Source organism: Hemitrygon akajei, chromosome 17 (assembly GCF_048418815.1).
Source record: "Hemitrygon akajei chromosome 17, sHemAka1.3, whole genome shotgun sequence".
Classification (NCBI taxonomy): domain Eukaryota; kingdom Metazoa; phylum Chordata; class Chondrichthyes; order Myliobatiformes; family Dasyatidae; genus Hemitrygon; species Hemitrygon akajei.
The window spans coordinates 1,822,236-1,842,543 of NC_133140.1; the positions used below are offsets into that span (position 1 = coordinate 1,822,236).

At 46.6% G+C, this 20,308-nt stretch overlaps 1 protein-coding gene across 2 annotated transcripts in view; it reads left to right on the plus strand.

The window, feature by feature from the left end:
* necab2 (N-terminal EF-hand calcium binding protein 2) overlaps nucleotides 1-20,308 on the plus strand; it is a 153,588-nt gene that overhangs the window by 12,659 nt on the left and 120,621 nt on the right. For both annotated transcript variants that reach the window (XM_073069570.1, XM_073069572.1), the window contains exon 3: nucleotides 16,411-16,519. In XM_073069570.1, coding sequence (XP_072925671.1) covers nucleotides 16,411-16,519 — 109 coding nt within the window. The remainder of the gene's footprint in view (nucleotides 1-16,410; nucleotides 16,520-20,308) is intronic.

Consider the following 20,308-nt stretch of genomic DNA (forward strand, 5'->3'; position numbering starts at 1 on the left):
ATTTTCTCCCAGCTCATTGAATTATACAGATTTACCATTGAGTTATCAAATTATTCAGCACAGCACCAGTCCCTTCTGTGCAGTGCACCCATTGCCTATCTGCACTAATCCATTCGCCCATCTTCCTTTAATGTTTTCCTATTCAATCACCTGTCCAATGATACCCACCCCTACCGTCTCTTCTGGAGGTGCACCACCTGTCCGAAAGACAGGCTTACCACTCTGATCTCATTGATATCTTTGCTCTCTCATCTTAAGCCATTGCCCTCCAGACTGGGACTCCCATATTCCATGACAAAAAGATACTGACTAGTGAATCTGTCTTAGCATCTCATAATTTTATGATTCCTATGCTTCAGCAAGAAATAAACCATTTTATCTGTGGCACCCCCTCGCTGGACAATGAGCCAGAGAAACAAATACATAGAATTGTGGTGAAGGGGTGCAGATGGAGGAGGATGCGAAAGTAGGGCAGCAAATCATGGATACAAGAAATTCTGTGGATGCTGGAAAACTGGAGGCAATCACACAAAATACAGGAGGAACTCAGCAAGTCAGTGTGTATCTATGGAGGGGAATAAACAGTCCACAAGTCCATTGGATTGGCCTTCGGTCCACAGGGTCTGCTGCACTGTTCCATCATGGCGGCTTTACTCTTCCTCTCAATTCCATTCTCCGTAACCTTTAACACCCTTACTAATCAACCTTCACTTTAAATATACTTTGGCCCCAACAACTGTATGTGGTAATGAATTTCACAGCATCACCACCCTCTGGTTAAAGAATTCCCTCCTCATCTCTGTGCTAAAGGGACATGGAAACATAGAAAACATGCAGCACAATATAAGCCCTTCGGCCCACAATGCTGTGCCGACCATGTCCCTACCTCAGAACTACCTAGGCTCTACCCATAACCCTTTATTTTTCTAAGCTCCATCCAGGAATCTCTTAAAAGACTCTATCGTTTCCGCCTCCACCACCACTGCCAGCAGCCCATTCCACGCACTCACTACCATCTGCGTAAAAAATTTACCCCTGACATCTCCTCTGTACCCACAGATCTCCCACCTGGTACTTACCCCGGCAAGTGTAAGTGCTGCACCTGTCTCTACACCTCCTCTCTTACCACCATTCAGGGCCCCAAACAGTCCTTCCAGGGGAGGCAACACTTCACTTGTGAGTCTGTTGGGGTAATCTATTGCATCCGGTGCTCCCGGTGCGGCCTCCTCTACATCGGCAAGACCCGACGCAGATTGGGGGACCGCTTCGTTGAGAACCTCCGCTCCATCCGCCACAACAGACAGGATCTCCCGGTTGCCACCCACTTCAACTCTGCTTCACATTCCCATTCGGATATGTCCATACATGGCCTCCTCTACTGCCATGATGAGGCCAAACTCAGGTTGGAGGAGCAACATCTCATATACCGTCTGGGTAGTCTCCAGCCCCTTGGCATGAACATCGAATTCTCCAACTTCCGGTAATTCCCTCCCTCTCCCTTCTCCCATCCCACCTTCACTCTGTCTCCTCTTCCAGCTGCCTATCACCTTTCTCATGATTTTGCCTTCTTCTACTACCCATAGTGCTTTCCCCTTACATTCCTTCTTCACCTTTCCGGCCTATCCCTCCCTGCTTCGACTTCCCCACCCCTTGATCATTCCTCTGATTGGTTTTTCACCTGGCACCTACCAGCCTTCTCCTTCCAACCCTCCCCCCTCCTTCTTCAGTCCTGATGAAGAGTCTCAGCCCGAAACGTTGACTCCTCATTTCCACGGATGCTGACTGACCTGCTGAGTTCTTCCAGCATGTTGTACGTGTTAACCTTAAAACTATGCCTTCTCGTGTTAGCCATTTCAGCCCTGGGGAAAAGCCTTCGGCAATCCACACAATCAATGCCTCTCATTATCTTGTACACCTCTATCAGGTCACCTCTCATCCTCCGTCGCTCCAAGGAGAAAAGGCCGAGTCCACTCAACCTATTCTCATAAGGCATGCTCCCCAATCCAGGCAACATCCTTGTAAATCTCCTCTGCAACCTTTCTACGGCTTCCACATCCTTCCTGTATTGAGGCAACCAGAAATGAGCACAGTACTCCAAGTGGGGTCTGACCAGGGTCCTATATAGCTGCAACATTACCTCTCAGCTCTTAAACTCAATCCCATGATTGATGAAGGCCAATACACTGTATGCCTTCTTAACCAGAGAGTCAACCTGCATAGCAGCTTTGAGTGTCCTATGGACTCAGACCCCAAGATCTCTCTGATCCCCCACACTGCCAAGAGTCTTGCCATTAATACTATATTCTGCCATCATATTTGACCAACCAAAATGAACCACCTCACACTTACCTGGGTTGAACGCCAGCTGCCACTTCTCAGCCCAGTTCTGCATTCTATCATTCTATCAATGTCCCGCTGTAACCTCTGACAGCCCTCCACACTATCCACAACACCTCCAACCTTTGTGTCATCAGCAAACTTACTAACCCATCCCTCCACTTCCTCATCTAGGTCATTTATAAAAATCACAAGCAGTAGGGGTCCTAGAACAGATCCCTGAGGCACCCCACTGGTCACATACCTCCATGCAGAATATGACCCGTCTACAACCACTCTTTGCCTTCTGTCGGCAAGCCAGTTCTGGACCCACAAAGCAACGTCCCCTTGGATCCCATGCCTCCTTACTTTCTCAATAAGCCTTGCATGGGGTACCTAATGCCTTGCTGAAATCCATATACACTACATCTACTGCTCATCCTTCATCAATGTGTTTAGTCACATCCTCAAAAAATTTAATCAGGCTCGTAAGGCACGACCTGCCCTTGACAAAGCCGTGCTGACTATTCCTAATCATATTATACCTCTCCAAATGTTCATAAATCCTGCCTCTCAGGATCTTCTCCATCAACTTACCAACCACTGAGGTAAGACTCACTGGTCTATAATTTCCTAGGCTTTCTCTACCCCCTTTCTTGAATAAAGGAACAACATCCGCAACCCTCCAATCCTCTGGAACCTCTCCCGTCACCATTGATGATGCAAAGATCATCGCCAAAGTCTCAACAATCTCCTCCCTCTCCTCCCAAAGTAGCCTGGGGTACATCTCATCTGGTCCAGGAGACTTATCCAACTTGATGCATTCCAAAAGCTCCAGCACATCCTCTTTCTTAATATCTACATGCTCAAGCTTTTCAGTCTGCTGCAAGTCAGCACTACAATTGCCAAGACCCTTTTCCATAGTGAATACTGAAGCAAAGTATTCATTAAGTACCTCCATTATCTCCTCCGGTTCCATACACACTTTTCCACTGTCACACTTGATTGGTCCTATTCTCTCACATATTATCCTCTTGCTGTTCACATACTTGTAGAATGCCTTGGGGTTTTCCTTAATCCTGCCCACCAAGGCCTTCCCATGGCCCCTTCTGGCTCTCCTAATTTCATTCTTAAGCTCCTTCCTGCAAGCCTTATAATCTTCCAGATTCATATCATTACCTAGTTTTTTTGAACTTTTTGAAAGCTCTTGTTTTATTCTTGACTAGATTTACAACAGCCTTTATACACCATGGTTCTTGTCTCTACCATCCTTTCCATGTCTGATTGGAACGTACCTACTCAGAACCTCACGCAAATACCCCCTGAACATTTGCCACATTTCTTCTGTACATTTCCCTTTCTCCAACTTATGCTTCAAAGTTCCTATCAGATATCCTCACAGTTCCCCCTACTCCAATTAAACATTTCCCTAACTTGTCTGTCCCTATCCCTCTCCAATGTTTTGGTATAGGAGATAAAATTGTGATCACTATCACCAAAATGCTCTCCCACTGAGAGATCTGACACCTGACCAGGTTCATTTCCCACTACCAGATCAGGTACAGACTCTCCTCTTGTAGGCTTATCTATATATTGTGTCAAGAAACCTTCCTGAACACACCTAACAAACTCTACCCCATCTAAACCCCTCACCCTAGAGAGATACCAATCAATATTTGGGAAATTAAAATCTCCCAGCACAACAACCCTGTTGTTATTACTCCTGGTATTCTGAGGCTGTGTCCTCTAATGAAGGGTCCTGACCTGAAACGTTGACAGTTTAGTCCCCCCTTTAAGTGCTGCCTGATGTGCTGAGTTCCTCCAGCATTTTGCGTGTGTTACTACAGAAGTGGTCAGCATAGAGAGAGAAGGGAAAGCACCGGGAAACAGGAGCGAAAGGAGTCTGTGTTACATCTGGTTTATTTATTGCAGGAAGATAAATATTATCAGGACTTGTTGGTAAAAAGAAGATAATCGCTTGCGTGCTTCAGCAGAGAGGGCTCAAATTCCAGCGCTGATTCGCTTGTTGGACAGATAGAGGCGTATTTAACGCATCCAGCTCGGAGTGTGAGGCCAGGACTGGTCCTGGTGGAAGCGCTCTGTCTAAAGGAAACACAGGCCGGTCTTTTCGCGAGACGTCTCCGTGGAGCTGAGATAAGCGTTGCGGGGTTGTTAGAGACCTTGTTTCCTCTCCATAGACACCGGTTGCCGTGGAAACAAGTGATGTCAGGGAGACCTATCCACCGGAGGGAGTAGGGCTCAGCTGCTCCTGCTCTTTCAGCTAAAGATAGACAGAGTGGGTGCCGTGGCAACCAGCAGCCCGGGAGAGGTGTTGGAGGGAGCGGGGGGTCTGGCAGATAGACAGGGTGCCTCAGCGCTCCCACCACAAAGCTGCAATGCCTGGTGCCCACCCTGGCACTGACCACAGCTGGTGGCAGGACGTGGAGGGAGGGGGAGCGAATTCCAGGCTGCAGATGTGAACCGTGAGGAGGGGCTGTCAGTGTGGCCAGCAGCTGAATGGGATACAAGATCTCTGCCCGTGGTACGGGTAATGGGAACAGCGGCAGCCAGCTGCGACACTGTGAAACAGTATTTGCAGAGGCACAGTGGCCCTGTGTATATCCTGCGCTACAGTGACCTTATGTGTACAGGAACTCTGTGGTCCTGTGTAACTGTAACCCTATATGTACAGGAACATTGGGATCCTATGTATTTGCGCTCTCTGACACTGTGTATACAGGAACCCTGTGGAATGTGGAAGCCATAGAAAGGGTGCAGAGGAGATTTACAAGGATGTTGCCTGAATTGGGGAGCATGCCATATGAGAATAGGTTGAGTGAACTCTGCCTTTTCTCCTTGGAGCGACGGAGGTCTGATAGAGGTGTATAAGATGATGAGAGGCATTGATTGTGTGGATAGTCAGAGGCTTTTTCCCAGGGCTGAAGAGGACACAGGTTTAAGGTGCTGGGGAGTAGGTACAGAGGAGATGTCAGGGGTAAGTTTTTACTCAGAGAGTCATGAGTGCGTGGAAATGGCTGCCGGAAAGGGTGGTGCAGGCGTATACGATAGACTCTGTTAAAGTCTTTTGGATAGGTACATGGAGCTTAGAAAAATAGAGGGCTATGTGTAAGCCTAGTAATTTCTAAGGTAAGGGCATGTTCAGCACAACTTTGTGGGCCAAAGGGCCTGTATTGTGCAGTAGGTTTTCTATGTTTCTATGTCCTGTGTATACACAGGGTTACCGTAACCCTATATGTACAGGAACACTGGGATCCTATGTATTTGCTGCTTTCTGACACTGTGTATACAGGAACCCAGTGGTCCTGTGTATATACAGGGAACCTGTGATCCCGTGTGCAGACACTCAGCATGGCGAGTGTGTCCTGTATGTATGGAGCTGCTGTAACCCTGTGTGTTTATGCTGCGATTCCACTCAGGACAGACGACAGATTGCTAAACGATGTTGCCGATTCAGGAAATAAGAACAGAAATGCTGGAAGAGTTCCGTCAGTCAGGCAGCATCTGCGGAAAGAGAAACCAGACTCACTGGGGTTGGCTTTGCTTTATGATTGTCCCGTGTATTTAGGTATAGTGAAAAACCTGTTCATACAGAACAACTGATTACACAGTGCATTATGGTAGGACAGGGTAAAACAGAATGCAGGATAAGGTGTACCAGCTCCAGAGAAAGTGTAGTGCAGGTAGACAATGAAGTGCAAGATCATAACAGTCCACCTAATCATACGAGGGAACTATTATGTTGTCTTATAACACTAGGTAGAAGCTTTCATTGAGCTTTATGTCCAGGTTTCTTCAAAAGGTTGAAATGAAGTTAACTATTGGGCAGAGAGAAAGAAAATTGTACCACACTAAGATTTTGATCTGAATGCACAGAAGTTGCAGAGCAGTTGTACAAGTTATCAGAGACAGTTGAGCCGGAGCCTGTGAACTTGGATTGTGTGTGTTAACTAATTTCCACAGACAGCAGCTTTATAACAGTGCAGGAGTGGGACAGAGCAGGTTCAGGGTACATGATCGACATGCACAAGATGATGAGCGCTATCGATATGGTAGACTGCATGTAACCTTTCCCCACATCAGAGGCAGATAAAACTAGAGTACACAGATTTAGGTTGAGGGGGAAGAGATTTAGAGGGGATCTGAGGGGAATCTTTCTCACCCTGAGTGTGGTGAGTAGCTGGAACACGGGAGAGTCACGGACAGCGCTGGAGAAGTGCCTGGATGGAGCGGTTGAATGACTCAGGTGTAGAGCCCTGGATTAATATGGGTGGGTGCCTACTTGTCTGTGTGGTCATGATGGGGTGCTTGCAGGCTCTATGTCCCTATCACTCTCAGGGTTGAAGCTGATGGTTTGCGGCTCCCCTGTGCTTAGGGCTTGACTGTCTTTTAGGCATCCCCTCGTGAAAGCTGTTCCAATCGGAATGGTTGCATAAGATGTCAACTTTCCCTGAACGCTGGTTATTCCTGTCGAAAAGTGATGTACTGTGGGGGTGGGAGTGTTCCTCTGTTGTCTGCTCTAAGATACGTTTCCAGTGAGTGCTCTCCTGTGTTCTTGCTGGAAATGGATTCTTGTAGAAAGGATGGTTGAGGACATGCGGTGCCTCTGTACATTGGGCGATCCCATAATGCTGTCCTGTAGATTATGCTGTGGTATGGGTTAGGGTTAGGAATCAATGGATTCTTGTAGAAAGGACATGCGGTGCCTCTGTACATTGGGTGATCCCATAATGCTGTCCTGTAGATTATGCTGCGGTATGGGTTAGGGTTAGGAATCAATGGATTCTTGTAGAAAGGACATGCGGTGCCTCTGTACATTGGGTGATCCCATAATGCTGTCCTGTAGATGATGCTGCGGTATGGGTTAGGGTTAGGAATCAATGGATTCTTGTAGAAAGGACATGCGGTGCCTCTGTACATTGGGCGATCCCATAATGCTGTCCTGTAGATTATGCTGCGGTATGGGTTAGGGTTAGGAATCAATGGATTCTTGTAGAAAGGACATGCGGTGCCTCTGTACATTGGGTGATCCCATAATGCTGTCCTGTAGATTATGCTGCGGTATGGGTTAGGGTTAGGAATCAATGGATTCTTGTAGAAAGGACATGCGGTGCCTCTGTACATTGGGCGATCCCATAATGCTGTCCTGTAGATGATGCTGCGGTATGCCGGCTGGACGTACTAAAAGCACACCTAAATGAAGGGTGTTCCACTGTATGTGTACTGAATACAGCTACATATACACTCTGCTTCCTCTGTTAAAAATAATGATGATGCTCCTGTGTTAGTACAACATTGAATATTACAGCACATTACACGCTCTTTGGTCCATGACGTTGTGTCTACTTTTAACCCAATCTAAGATTAATTTAATCCAATGGTTCCCAGTCATTTTATGCCATGGACCGCTACCATTAACTGAGGTGTCTGTGAACCCCAGGTTGGGAGCCCCTAATTTAATCTTTCCATCCTACAAAGCCCTTATTTTTTCTAACATCCATGTGCCTAAATGTCTCTTCAGCATCCCCAATGTATCTGCCTCCACTACCACACGCCCTCTCTGTGTAAAAAACTTACCTTTGACAGCCCCTTACACTTTCATCCAATAAACGAGAAAGTATGGCCCCTCATATCAGTGACTTTTGCCTCTGGCTATCCACTGCACCCATGACGCCACTGTGAAAGGAATCATGGAACTCTATTCCCCGATACCTGTACTAAGGATGTTCCACAATGTAAGGTGTAGTGTGCTGCTGTGTGAAAGATGCACCTGTAATAGGGGGTATTTAGGGTTCTGTGTATGAAGGATGTTGCTTGTATACGGAGGGAGGCATCTGTGTGAGACACTCTTGAGAGAGGATGTACCCTGCCTTCTGTAGGGTAGATAAGCATGTTTCTGCTTTTAATGGTGCAGCTCAGTGTAAGATGCTTCTGTGTGTGTGTGTGTGTGCACGTGCGTGCGTGTTTGGCGGGCACTTCCATGTGTAGGAAGCCTCTGTATGAAGGCTTGCCCTGTATTAAGGGATATTTGCTTATCCCCTTCTGTGGGGTGCGGTGGGATTTCCAGTGCCTCGGGGTTGGACTCTCTGACAAGTAGCGTGCACCTGAATGTGAGGGACATCTTCATGTCGGCACTCCTAAATGTGGTGTGACTTTTACAAAATGTGTGCCCGCATTGTGGTGTTCCTGTGCTGCAGGAGAGCTTGATTTTAAGATGCAGTGCACCTTTCTGTAAGAAGAATGCTCACACCCCTCTCTCAGCAGATCCAGTTCGAAGCTGCTCATTTGAAAGGGAACTCCTAAACAAATTATGCTACCAAATTCCAGGAGCTGTGGCATGCCCCAGTCTGAGGAGTGGGCCTGGATTAAGCACAATCTTTTATTATGGCCGCTGTGTATTAGGAATGTCTCATACTTGGGGTAACTTCTAATCAGTATAATCAGATACAGAGATACAGCGCTCCAACCCCACACTCAAGTTTGATCTCAGCCTGTATGCATTATTCCTGTGGTTACGCGCTGCCTCTTGGGTGCTTGGTTCTTCCACATTCTGAAGATGTACTGGTCACTAAAGTGGCTTTTATGCAACCCAAGACAAGTTTAAGATCTCTTCGCTCAGAGGAATCTGATGAATTGGGATGTGCAGGCTAAGCCACTGACTTCATTCAGAACTTAACTCAATAGATTAATTATTATGAGATGAATCAAATCTCATACTTCGTATGTTCATCCTTGTCTACAGTAAATAGGACGTGAGGGGAGGGAGGGTCCCACTGAGTTGCTGACCACATTCCTAATGCAACCACCTGACTCGGACTGTGTTCCAACCAGACGCAACTTTATTAACTTGCTCTTGAAGGGTTCCACTGATCTATCAACGGTTGCAAAAGCCTCCTACACCACTCCTGTGTGTTCAGCTCTTCCTGAGCTTCTCAAACATCACGTGGCTCCCAACCCTTCTTCTCCTGTCCGCACTAGCATATGGAATCAGGAGAATCCAGAGATTAACAGCACAGGTCCTAACACCCTCTAATCACTCTGTAGGAACACATCCATTTCCTCCCCATCTCTGATCAATGAGTGTGTAGAAAATAAGTGAGATTAAAATTATTTATCTGGGGGTGTTTGACTACAGAAAGAAGTTATGTTTGTAAACCACTGTTACCAGAGTAAAATTTCGCTGGCACATTATTCAATAAAAGTGCTGGAGCCTGGATGAGTAACAGAACTTCAGAGCGATGACTGGATGAACCGCTCAGACGGTGAGAAGCTGGAACTGATAGCAGATCTCAGGATGCTGGAGGATAGGTCAGATGAATGCATGACTGCAGAGCTGGTCAATTTCTCCGACCACTTGGCACAGCTGACCCAAGAAAGAAATTAGGCTGGGGGGCTGATGTGCTGCGGGGGAGGGGGGGGCAAGCACTTTGGGACCAGTGACTATAACTCTTTTAATCCGAATATAGTTAAGAAAAAAGATGAAGTTAGCCCACAGGATAAAGTCCTAAATGGGGACAACACTAATGTTGATTGTATTGGCCAGGAACTAGCAGCATTTGATTGGGAGAGGCCGTTAGCAGGTAAAGGAGCATCTGCTATCTATTCAGATTTGTATTTCCATCGTTTTCTTCAGGTCTTCCAGAACCTGCAGTAAATTGATTTTGTCAATGGCAATGGGAAACTGAATTCAAATGGGATCCCACCTTTGGCAGTGGACAGAGCTTAAGTGTTCTTTTCTCAATTCCCCTTTCTGGTTACCTTCTCACACTCCTTATCTTCTTCACAATTGCCCATCACCTTCCTCTGATTCCCCTCCTCCTTCCCTTTCTTCCATGGTCTTCTTCTTCAGCCCTTTCCCTCTTCCACCTATCCCATCTCAACTTCTTACTGCAACCCCTCCCCCCTCACCCAGTCTCACTTGCCAGCTTATACTCCTCCTCCACCACCTTCCTCTGGCTTCTGCCCCCTTCCTACCCAGTCCTGATGAAGAATCTTGGCCTGAAACATTAACTATTTATTCCCTTCCATGGTGGCTGCCTGACCTCCTGAGTTTCTCCTGAATTTTGAGTGTTGTTCTGCATTCCCAGCATCTGTAGAATCCCTTGTATTTAGGATTATTGATAATTGCCTGACACATTCTGAACATAAAACTGTCGCAAAAAATAGAGACAAGATGGCGTTACGTACCCCGTAACTGGGTCACTTACCAGCAAAGATAGAGAGGTCCGTTGAAGTCTGATGGTACTATTTTTAAACGTTTTTATTTATAAAGGGGCACAAAAGTAAGGTTAATACAAACATTCAGATAATATACGTCGTCAATACTCAATCTAAAGCGTGGGTATAGTAATAATCAACAATACGAAGTAGCTCTATCGTTTGTCTAGGGGTAAAACTATTGTCCGATGGAAATATGAAAGTCACTCAGTTCCTGCAGGCTTCTGGGTTTTGGGGACCGCTGGGTTTTCACTTGTTGGAGAGAGAGAGAGATTTGTGAGAAAAGAAACTTGCCCGGGTCTTTTGGTGAGGTCGATCCGTTGAGTCGGGGGAGTTGGTTCCCCGTTGTTAGTTCAAGAAAATCGTTTCTGTGATACCCGCCACCGGCTCCCAGGCAAAGGGAACCGAACGCACATGGCTTCCTTCAAATGGCTGCCTGCTATTACGGGATCGCTAGCGTCTCTTCTGGTGCGTCTGAGGGGCCGTCTCTACAGCCCCTCTTTTATCTGGACTCACGGGGTCTCAGATGTCAATCAGGTTGGGATGATGCAATCTCTCCCCGTCACCCAGCCCACGTTGCCCTGAGGGCTTGCACGTAGCACAGTCCCCAATCCACAAAGGTGTCTCCAAGAGACAATGGCCGTTATCTGTGGCTTTGTCTTGCTGAGGGGCCAGGACACATTCCAAAACCTTGAGGATTCTCTCTCATTTCCTGGGTCCAAGACCCGAATTAATAGCGATCTTGCGATTCTCAAGAAGGAGGGGGCTGCGATCATAACAATGGCCAGTTGTTAGTCAGCTCTGTTGTTCATTAAAGCCACGTCAGATCTATTCTAAGCTATTACAAAAGTACAAGTCACTGAGTTTTAAATAAAGCCTCCACTAGATCAAATGCTGCAAAAGTTTGTATGTGATTCTCAGTAGCTGACCCCCTGTTCCAAAACTAAGACCTTCTGTTCTCCGGTCTTCATCTTTTTTTACAAATAGCTTGTCAAGCCATCTGTTTGGGGAATTAGTTGAAATCTGATACAAGAGGTTTACGGTAAGGGGAAGGACCTTTCAAAGTGATCAGAGTGGGCAAGCTATTTTACATAGAGAATAGTTGATATCAGAGGAAGTGCTGGAATCAGATATATTTAAGAGGCATTCAGGCAGACTCTTAAATTGGCAAGGTGTAGAAGGGTGGCCAGCTGATGGGGTAGTGGCACCAGTACTGGCCAGCTCCTTCATGCCAGGTTGAGTATAAATACAGAATGCTGCAAAAATGCCACCCAATGTGCCACAAGATGCAAAAAGGAACAGCAATAGAAGAGTTCAGTCCAATTGTGGATAAATAGGTCTTGTACTTTCTGTTCACCTGTGATCTCCCAGAGTGCAACACATTACACAAGCGACACATCTGTGGCTGAGATGACACAGCCATGGCTAACGAGAGAAGACAAAGCCACCATAAAGGACAAAGAGAGAGTATATAATGGAGCAAAAATCAGTGGGAAGTTAGATTGGAAAGCTTTTAAAAACTAAGAGAAGGTAACTAAAAGTCATTAAGAAGGTAAAGATGGAATATGAAAGGAAGCTAGCCGATAATATTAAGGAAGATACCAAAAGTTTCTTCAGATGCATGAAGTGTAAAAGGGAGATGAGAGTGGATATTGGACTACTGGAAAATAACACTGGAGAGGTAGTAATGAGGGACAATGAAATGGCAGATGAACTGAATAAGTATTCTGCATCAGTCTTCCTTGTGGAAGACATGAGCAGTAAGGTGGATGTTAAAGGAGCCAGGGGGCATGAAATGTGTGAAGTTACCATAACAAGAGAGAAGATTCTTTGGAAACTGAGAGGCCTGAAGATAGATAAGTCAGCTGGACCAGATGGTGTACACCCCAGGGTTCTGAAAGAGGTGGCTGAAGAAATCGTTGATGTATTCGTAATAATCTTTCAAGAAGCACTAGATTCTGGAATGGTTCTGGAAGACTGGAAAATGCAAATATCACTCCACTCTTCAACAGGGGAGAGAGGCAGAAGAAAGGAAACTATAGGCCAGTTAGCCCGACCTCAGTGGTTGGGAAGATGTTGGAGTCGATTATTAAGGATAAGGTCAGGCTAACCGACCTATAGTTTCCTTAGAGGCACATGATAAAATAGGCTATATTCAGCATGGTTTCCTCAAGGGAAAATCTTGCCTGACAAACTTGTTGGAATCTTTTGAAGAAATAACAAGCAGGATAGGCAAAGGAGAATTGGCTGAGTTTTAGAAGGCTTTGACAAGGTGCCACACATGAGGCTGCTTAACAAGTTACAAGCCAATGGTATTACAGGAACGATTCTAGCAGTAGCTGATTGGCAGGATGCAAGGATTGGGAATAAAGGGAGCCATTTATGACTGCCTGCCAGTGACTAGTGGTGTTCCACATGGGTCTGTGTTAGCACTGGTTCTTTTTACATTATATGTCAATAACTTGGATGGTAGAATTGATGGTTTTTTCACAAAGTTTGCCGGCGATATGAAGATATGTGGAGGGACAGGTCATTTTGAGGAAGTAGAGAGGCTACAGAAGGACTTCAACATTTCAGGAGAATGGGTAAAGAAATGGCAGATGGAATACAGTGTCGGGAACGGTATGGTCATGCACTTGGTTAGAAGAAATGAAAGGTTTGACTATTTTCTAAATGGAGAGAAAATACAAAAAAATTGAGTGCAGAGGGACTTGGGAGTCCTTGTGTAGGATTCCCTAAAGGTTAGTTTACAGGTTGAGCCTGTGGTGAGAAAGGCAAATGCAATGTTGGCATTAATTTCAAGAGGACTAGAATGTCAAAACAAGCATGTCATGTTGAAACATTATAAAAAAACTGGTGAGGCCTCACTTGGAGTATTGAGAGCAGGATTGGGTCCCTTACCATAGAAAGGATGTGCTGAAACTGGAGGGAGTTTAACAGGGGTACGAAGAGTAGCTGATGGCTCTGGGCCTGTATTCACTGGAATTCAGAAGGAAGAGGGCTGACCTCATTGAACCTGTTGAATTGTGAAAGGCCCTGATAGAGTGGCTGTGGAGAGGATGTTTCCCATGGGGGGAGAGTCTAAGACCAGAGGACACAAATTCAGAAAAGAGGGGCATCCTTCTGGAACAGAGATGAGGATGTATTTCTTTAGCCAGAGAGTGGTGAATCTTTGGAAATCACTGCCACAGCCAGCTGTGGAGTCCATCTTTATGTATATTTAAGGAAGAGCTTGATAGATTTTTGATTGGTCAGGGCATGAAGGGATATGGGGAGAAGGCAGGAGTTTGGGACTGAGAGGAAAATTGACCAAGCAGACTTGATGGGCCAAATGGTCTAATTCTGCTCTTATATCTTGTGGTCTTATGGTCTTAATATTTCCTCACAAGGATCTTATCCTTATTCATAGTTCTTGTGTCACTTTCACAGTTAATCTACTGAGACGGTATGGTGTCTGTACTTCTCGCTGTCTCAGTAAAGACCCGCCCACCCCAGGCTCTCTCTCTCTTCTCCTCTCTCCCAATGAACAGAAGCCTGAAAGCACAATAGGACTGTTATGATGATAAGATGGACACCTGACCTAACAACCTGACATTATGAGCTTGAAGGAACAAAATGCTGAGAGAACCAAGCAGTTCAGGCAGGTTCTCTGGAGGGGAACGAACAGTCAATGTTTCAGGCTGAGATCCTTCATCAGCACATTATAATCTTCCACCTTATTGTTTATCTCCACCGCTCTTTCTCCGTAGCTTTCTTCTGCATTCTGTTATTTCCCTTGTTCTACTTCAATGCACTGTGTAATGGTTTGATTTATATGGATGATATGCAAAACAAGCATATCTCGGTACATGTGACAATAGTAAACCAACACTGATTTCTCCACCACCCGGCACAGCTGGAGAACCAAGTACCAGTCATGGTGAGCCATTGGCTGGTTGCACTCTGTGCAGAGCTGTTGGAAGATAAGCCAACCTGACCAGTCCTCGATTCCAAACCTTGGGCAGGGTTTCTGCACTGACTGGGAAGTTGCCAAAACGCCCTGGACTGCAAACATTAATGACTGGAGGATGACCTCAGGCTGGCAGTGACAACTTGCTTCTTCCAAGGTAGGGATTGCTGAGCAGGAAGCCTGCTGTAGAACAGAGTGTTAGGTGACATGGTGACAATGAACTCACGGCCAGCCTATGCAGTTTACTTGTCAGCTGAGGCTCTCTGGAAGATATTCCAGCTCCAGGAGAAGTTAATTCTGGCTGTCAGCTGAATCTATTGAAAATTGAAACTCTGCAGAAGCTGAATTTAAAACAGTGTCCTTCCCCAGATGCTGGCTACTGTCCATAATCAGCTTGCTGCATACTAAATAAATTCTGGGTTTATAATTGGTACAGTGAAATCTTTGTTTTGCATACAGATCCATTCATCATATCAGTACATTGAGGTAGTACAAGGGAAAAAGGTAACAGGATGCAGAATAATCTGTAACAGTTAAAGAGAAAGTGCAGGTACTAAGGTGCAAAGTTGTAATGAGGTAGATGCTGATGTCAGGACTCCATCTTATTGCACAAGACGTGTATTCAAGAGTCATAACAGTGGGGTAGAATCTGTTCTTGAGCCTGGTGGTTATGTGCTTTCAGAATTTAGTATCTTCTCTGATTGGAAGAAGGGACAAGACAGAATGTCTGGGGTGGGTGGGGTCTTTGATTTTATGTCAGCTCCTTTACTGATGTGGTAGGACATCTTGTCAGAATTCATGGAAAGGAGAGGAGGCTGGTCTTTGTGATATGCTGAGCTGTGTTCACAACTCTGCGTTTTCTTGCAGTCTCGAGCAGAGCTGTTGCCATAGCAAACCATGGTGGTCATCCGGATAAAAAAATGAATGTAAAATAAGCCATTATACATCCAGATAGAATGCTTCTATGGTGCAGATACAGAAATCAGTGTGGTCAACCAGGACGTGCCCAATTTCTTTTACCTCTTGAGGAATTGGGGGCAGTGATTCACATTCTTGGCCGAAGCATCTACATGGTTGGGCCTGGCCATGCTTCAAGCACTCAGCCATTTCAACCTCAGCACCAGTACTGTAGACTGGAGCATCTGCACTGCCACCCGTCCCAAACAGGCACTTGGGACCATCATGTACATGCTGACCCAGCTGTCCAACAGAGCAGGAACAATTTACCTGCATCTGGCCCATTTCTCTCTAAACGTTTCCCTGTCCAAATGTCTTTGAGTGTTGCCTTTGGAACCACTTTGCCAATCAGCTCGTTCCATAAACACAGCACCCTCTGTCTGAGACATTTAGTCTTTACATTCTTCCTCCTCATCTTAAACCCTCTACTTTTAGACTCTCCTACTTCTACGTTACAGTACTGTACCTGAATGTTCTGGAGTCTCAGTCATTGTACAGCAAGGAAACAGGCTCCTCAGCCCACTGAACCGTGCTCACCATCATCCAGCCATTATCCAATCCCACCTCCTCACGTTCCCATCGCCTCCCACCACCTACACATGAAAGGGGCCATCGATTTGCTCAATTAATCTATCAGCCCACAGGTTTTTGAGATGTGGAAGGAAACTGGACCATCCCAAAGAAAGCCAGATGGTTAGAGAGAGAGCATGCAAACTCCACACAGGCAGCACTACAGCTCAGCACTGAACCTGGCTCTCTGGTGCTGAGGTGGTAGCTCTACGTGCCTCTCCAATTTCCCCTTGGTTGAGGGATGTGTTTGACAGGGTCTGGGCTGTTTGCTGGACTGCAGATTGCAAGTGTGGGGAGTGTTGTTGTGCGGTGTAATGTGGTCTGAGCCTGGGGTCCTTCACCTGCTGAGATGGACTGAATCCGCTTCTGTCTTTACCTTCCAGATGATGGCAAGTTGTCCTTGGATGAATTCCGGGCCTTTTTTTCTGATGGGACCCTCAATGAAGAAGAACTGGAAAACCTCTTCCACACGATCGACCTGGACAAGACCAAGTAAGACAGTCCCTCCAACCTCGCTCTCACCTGGTCACCATGAAAGGAACTGAGGGTGTGGGTGGTGGTGGGAACCATGGAAACCCTCCTGGGATTCTGACCCCCCAATTCCCCAGTCCACCTTGGTTAGACTTGCTTTCTTGTGCCTGGTGAGGTTTTTGAGGCAAGGCCAAAGCCTTACCTCTGTACTAAGGCCAAGGCCTCCAGGAGCTGAGGTTATTCTAACAGCAGCTCTGAGCCTAACCTCAGACCTTCTCTGCCCACCTACCTGGAGGTATTGGGGGTATTTTTGGCAGGGAGTCTTCTTCAGCCTGTTGGGAAGCTCTTTACCGTGTTTGGCTTGGGAACTTGTCTGCCCGGTGCCTAACGTCATTGCACTGCCACTGACTGGATGGTAGTGAAGCAGTTGCTGACAATGTACTGGTGTGTTTGTTCACGTGTGTGTCAGGTCAGCACGGGGGCAGGACATGTTAGGAACCAGGCTGGAATCTGGGCAGGTGGGGGGGCAGGGTAATACTGAGGGTGGATGTATGGAATGGGCTGTGGAGTACAGGGAACCATGGTGTTTAGGCTGCAGGGAACGTGAGAAGAGAGGGGGTAGAACTTGAGGACAACCTGACGCAGTGTAAAAAGGAGTGCTGGACAGTAGGTTGCAGTGCCATGCTGGGCAGGAATGAGGGGGATGTGGGCTTTACTGTAGAGGGAGGGATGGAGGACATAGGGTGAGAGAGATCAAGAAATGCTGGATGGACAGATTCAACAACAGCAGGACTGAACACAGCTCTATCATCAGTTCAGATACATTGACACTGATCAACACTGTTACCCTGAGTGATTCATGATGGACTGTGGGTGGCCAGTTTACATAGAAACATAGAAAACCTACAGCACAATACAGGCCCTTCGTCCCACTAAGCTGTGCCGAACATGTCCTTACCTTAGAACTACCCAGGCTTACCCATAAACCTCTATTATTCTAAGCTCCATGTATCCATTCAGGAGTCTCTTAAAAGACCCTATCGTGTCCGCCTCCACCACTGCCACCGGTAAGGTAACAGTTTCTTTGAGGGGAAGTTGCTTCAGCTGACTTCAGCACCAAGGATGAACTAGTCCAATGTCCAACGTCCATGAACGAATCCAAAGTCCAACGTCCGTGAACTAGTCCGATGTCCAACTTCCGTGAACTAGTCCGATGTCCAACGTCCGTGGACTAGTCCGATGTCCATCGTCTGTGGACTAGTCCGATGTCCAATGTCCGTGGACTAGACCGATGTCCAACGTCCGTGGACTAGTCCGATGTCCAACGTTCATGATCTAGTCCAAAGTCCAACGTCCATGAACTAATCCGATGTCCAACGTCCATGAACTAGTCCGATGTCTATCGTCCGTGAACTAGTCCGATGTCCAAAGTCGATGAACTAGTCCGATGTCCAACGTCCGTGAACTAGTCCGATGTCCAACGTCCGTGAACTAGTCCGATATCCAACGTCTGTGAACTAGTCCGATGTCCGAAGTCGCTGAACTAGTCCGATGTCCAACGTCCGTGAACTAGTCCGATGTCCAACGTCCGTCTACTAGTCCGATGTCCAACGTCCGTGGACTAGTCCGATGTCCAACGTCCGTGAACTGGTCCAATGTCCAAAGACTAGCCCAATATCCAAGGTACATGGACTAGTCCAAAGTCCAATGTCCATGAACTAATCCGATGTCCAACGTCCATGAACTAGTCCTGTCCAAAGTCAATGAACTAGTCCAAAGTCCAACGTCCATGAACTAGTCCAAAGTCCAATGTCCATGAACTAATCCGATGTCCAACATCCATGAAGTAGTCCAAAGTCCAACATCCGTGAACTAGTCCGATGTCCAACGTCCATGAACAAGTCCAAAGTCCAACATCCGTGAACTAGTCCGATGTCCAACGTCCATCTATTAGTCCGATGTCCAACGTCCGTGAACTAGTCCGATGTCCAACGTCCGTGGACTAGTCCGATGTCCAACTTCCGTGAACTAGTCCGATGTCCAACGTCCGTGAACTAATCCGATCTCCAACATCCGTGAACTAGTCCGATGTCGAACGTCCATGAACAAGTCCAAAGTCCAACATCCGTGAACTAGTCCGATGTCCATCGTCCGTGGACTAGTCCGATGTCCAACTTCCGTGGACTAGTCCGATGTCCAACGTTCATGATCTAGTCCAAAGTCCAACGTCCATGAACTAATCCGATGTCCAACGTCCATGAACTAGTCCCAAGTCCAAAGTCAATGAACTAGTCCGATGTCTATCGTCCGTGAACTAGTCCGATGTCCAAAGTCGATGAACTAGTCTGATGTCCAACTTCCGTGAACTAGTCCGATGTCCAACGTCCGTGAACTAGTCCGATATCCAACGTCCGTGAACTAGTCCGATGTCCGAAGTCGATGAACTAGTCCGATGTCCAACGTCCGTGAACTAGTCCGATGTTCAACGTCCGTCTACTAGTCCGATGTCCAACATCCGTCTACTAGTCCGATGTCCAAAGTCGATAAACTAGTCCGATGTCCAACTTCCGTGAACTAGTCCGATGTCCAACATCCGTCTACTAGTCCGATGTCCAACGTCCGTGGACTAGTCCGATGTCCAATGTCCGTGAACTGGTCCGATGTCCAAAGACTAGCCCAATATCCAAGGTACATGGACTAGTCCAAAGTCCAATGTCCATGAACTAATCCGATGTCCAACGTCCATGAACTAGTCCCAAGTCCAAAGTCAATGAACTAGTCCAAAGTCCAATGTCCATGAACTAATCCGATGTCCAACATCCATGAACTAATCCGATGTCCAACATCCATGAACTAGTCCGATGTCCAACATCCGTGAACTAGTCCGATGTCCAACGTCCATGAACAAGTCCAAAGTCCAACATCCGTGAATTAGTCCAAAGTCCAACATCCGTGAATTAGTCCAAAGTCCAACATCCGTGAACTACTCCGATGTCCAACGTCCATGAACTAATCCGATGTCCAACGTCCATGAACTAATCCGATGTCCAACGTCAATGAACTAATCCGATGTCCAACATCAATGAACTAATCCGATATCCAACGTCCGTGAACTAGTCCGATGTCCAAAGTCGATGAACTAGTCCGATGTCCAACTTCCGTGAACTAGTCCGATGTCCAACGTCCGTCTACTAGTCCGATGTCCAACGTCCGTGGACTAGTCCGATGTCCAATGTCCATGAACTGGTCCAATGTCCAAAGACTAGCCCAATATCCAAGGTACATGGACTAGTCCAAAGTCCAATGTCCATGAACTAATCCGATGTCCAACGGCCATGAACTAGTCCAAAGTCCAACGTCCATGAACTAGTCCAAAGTCCAATGTCCATGAACTAACCCGATGTCCAACATCCATGAAGTAGTCCAAAGTCCAACATCCGTGAACTAGTCCGATGTCCAACGTCCATGAACAAGTCCAAAGTCCAACATCCGTGAACTAGTCCAAAGTCCAACATCCGTGAACTACTCCGATGTCCAATGACCGTGAAGTAGTCCAATGTCCAACGTCCGTGGTCTAGTCCGATGTCCAACGTTCATGATCTAGTCCAAAGTCCAACGTCCATGAACTAATCCGATATCCAACGTCCATGAACTAGTCCCAAGTCCAAAGTCAATGAACTAGTCCGATGTCTATCGTCCGTGAACTAGTCCGATGTCCAAAGTCGATGAACTAGTCCGATGTCCAACGTCCGTGAATTAGTCTGATGTCCAACGTCCGTGAACTAGTCCGATGTCCAACGTCCGTGAACT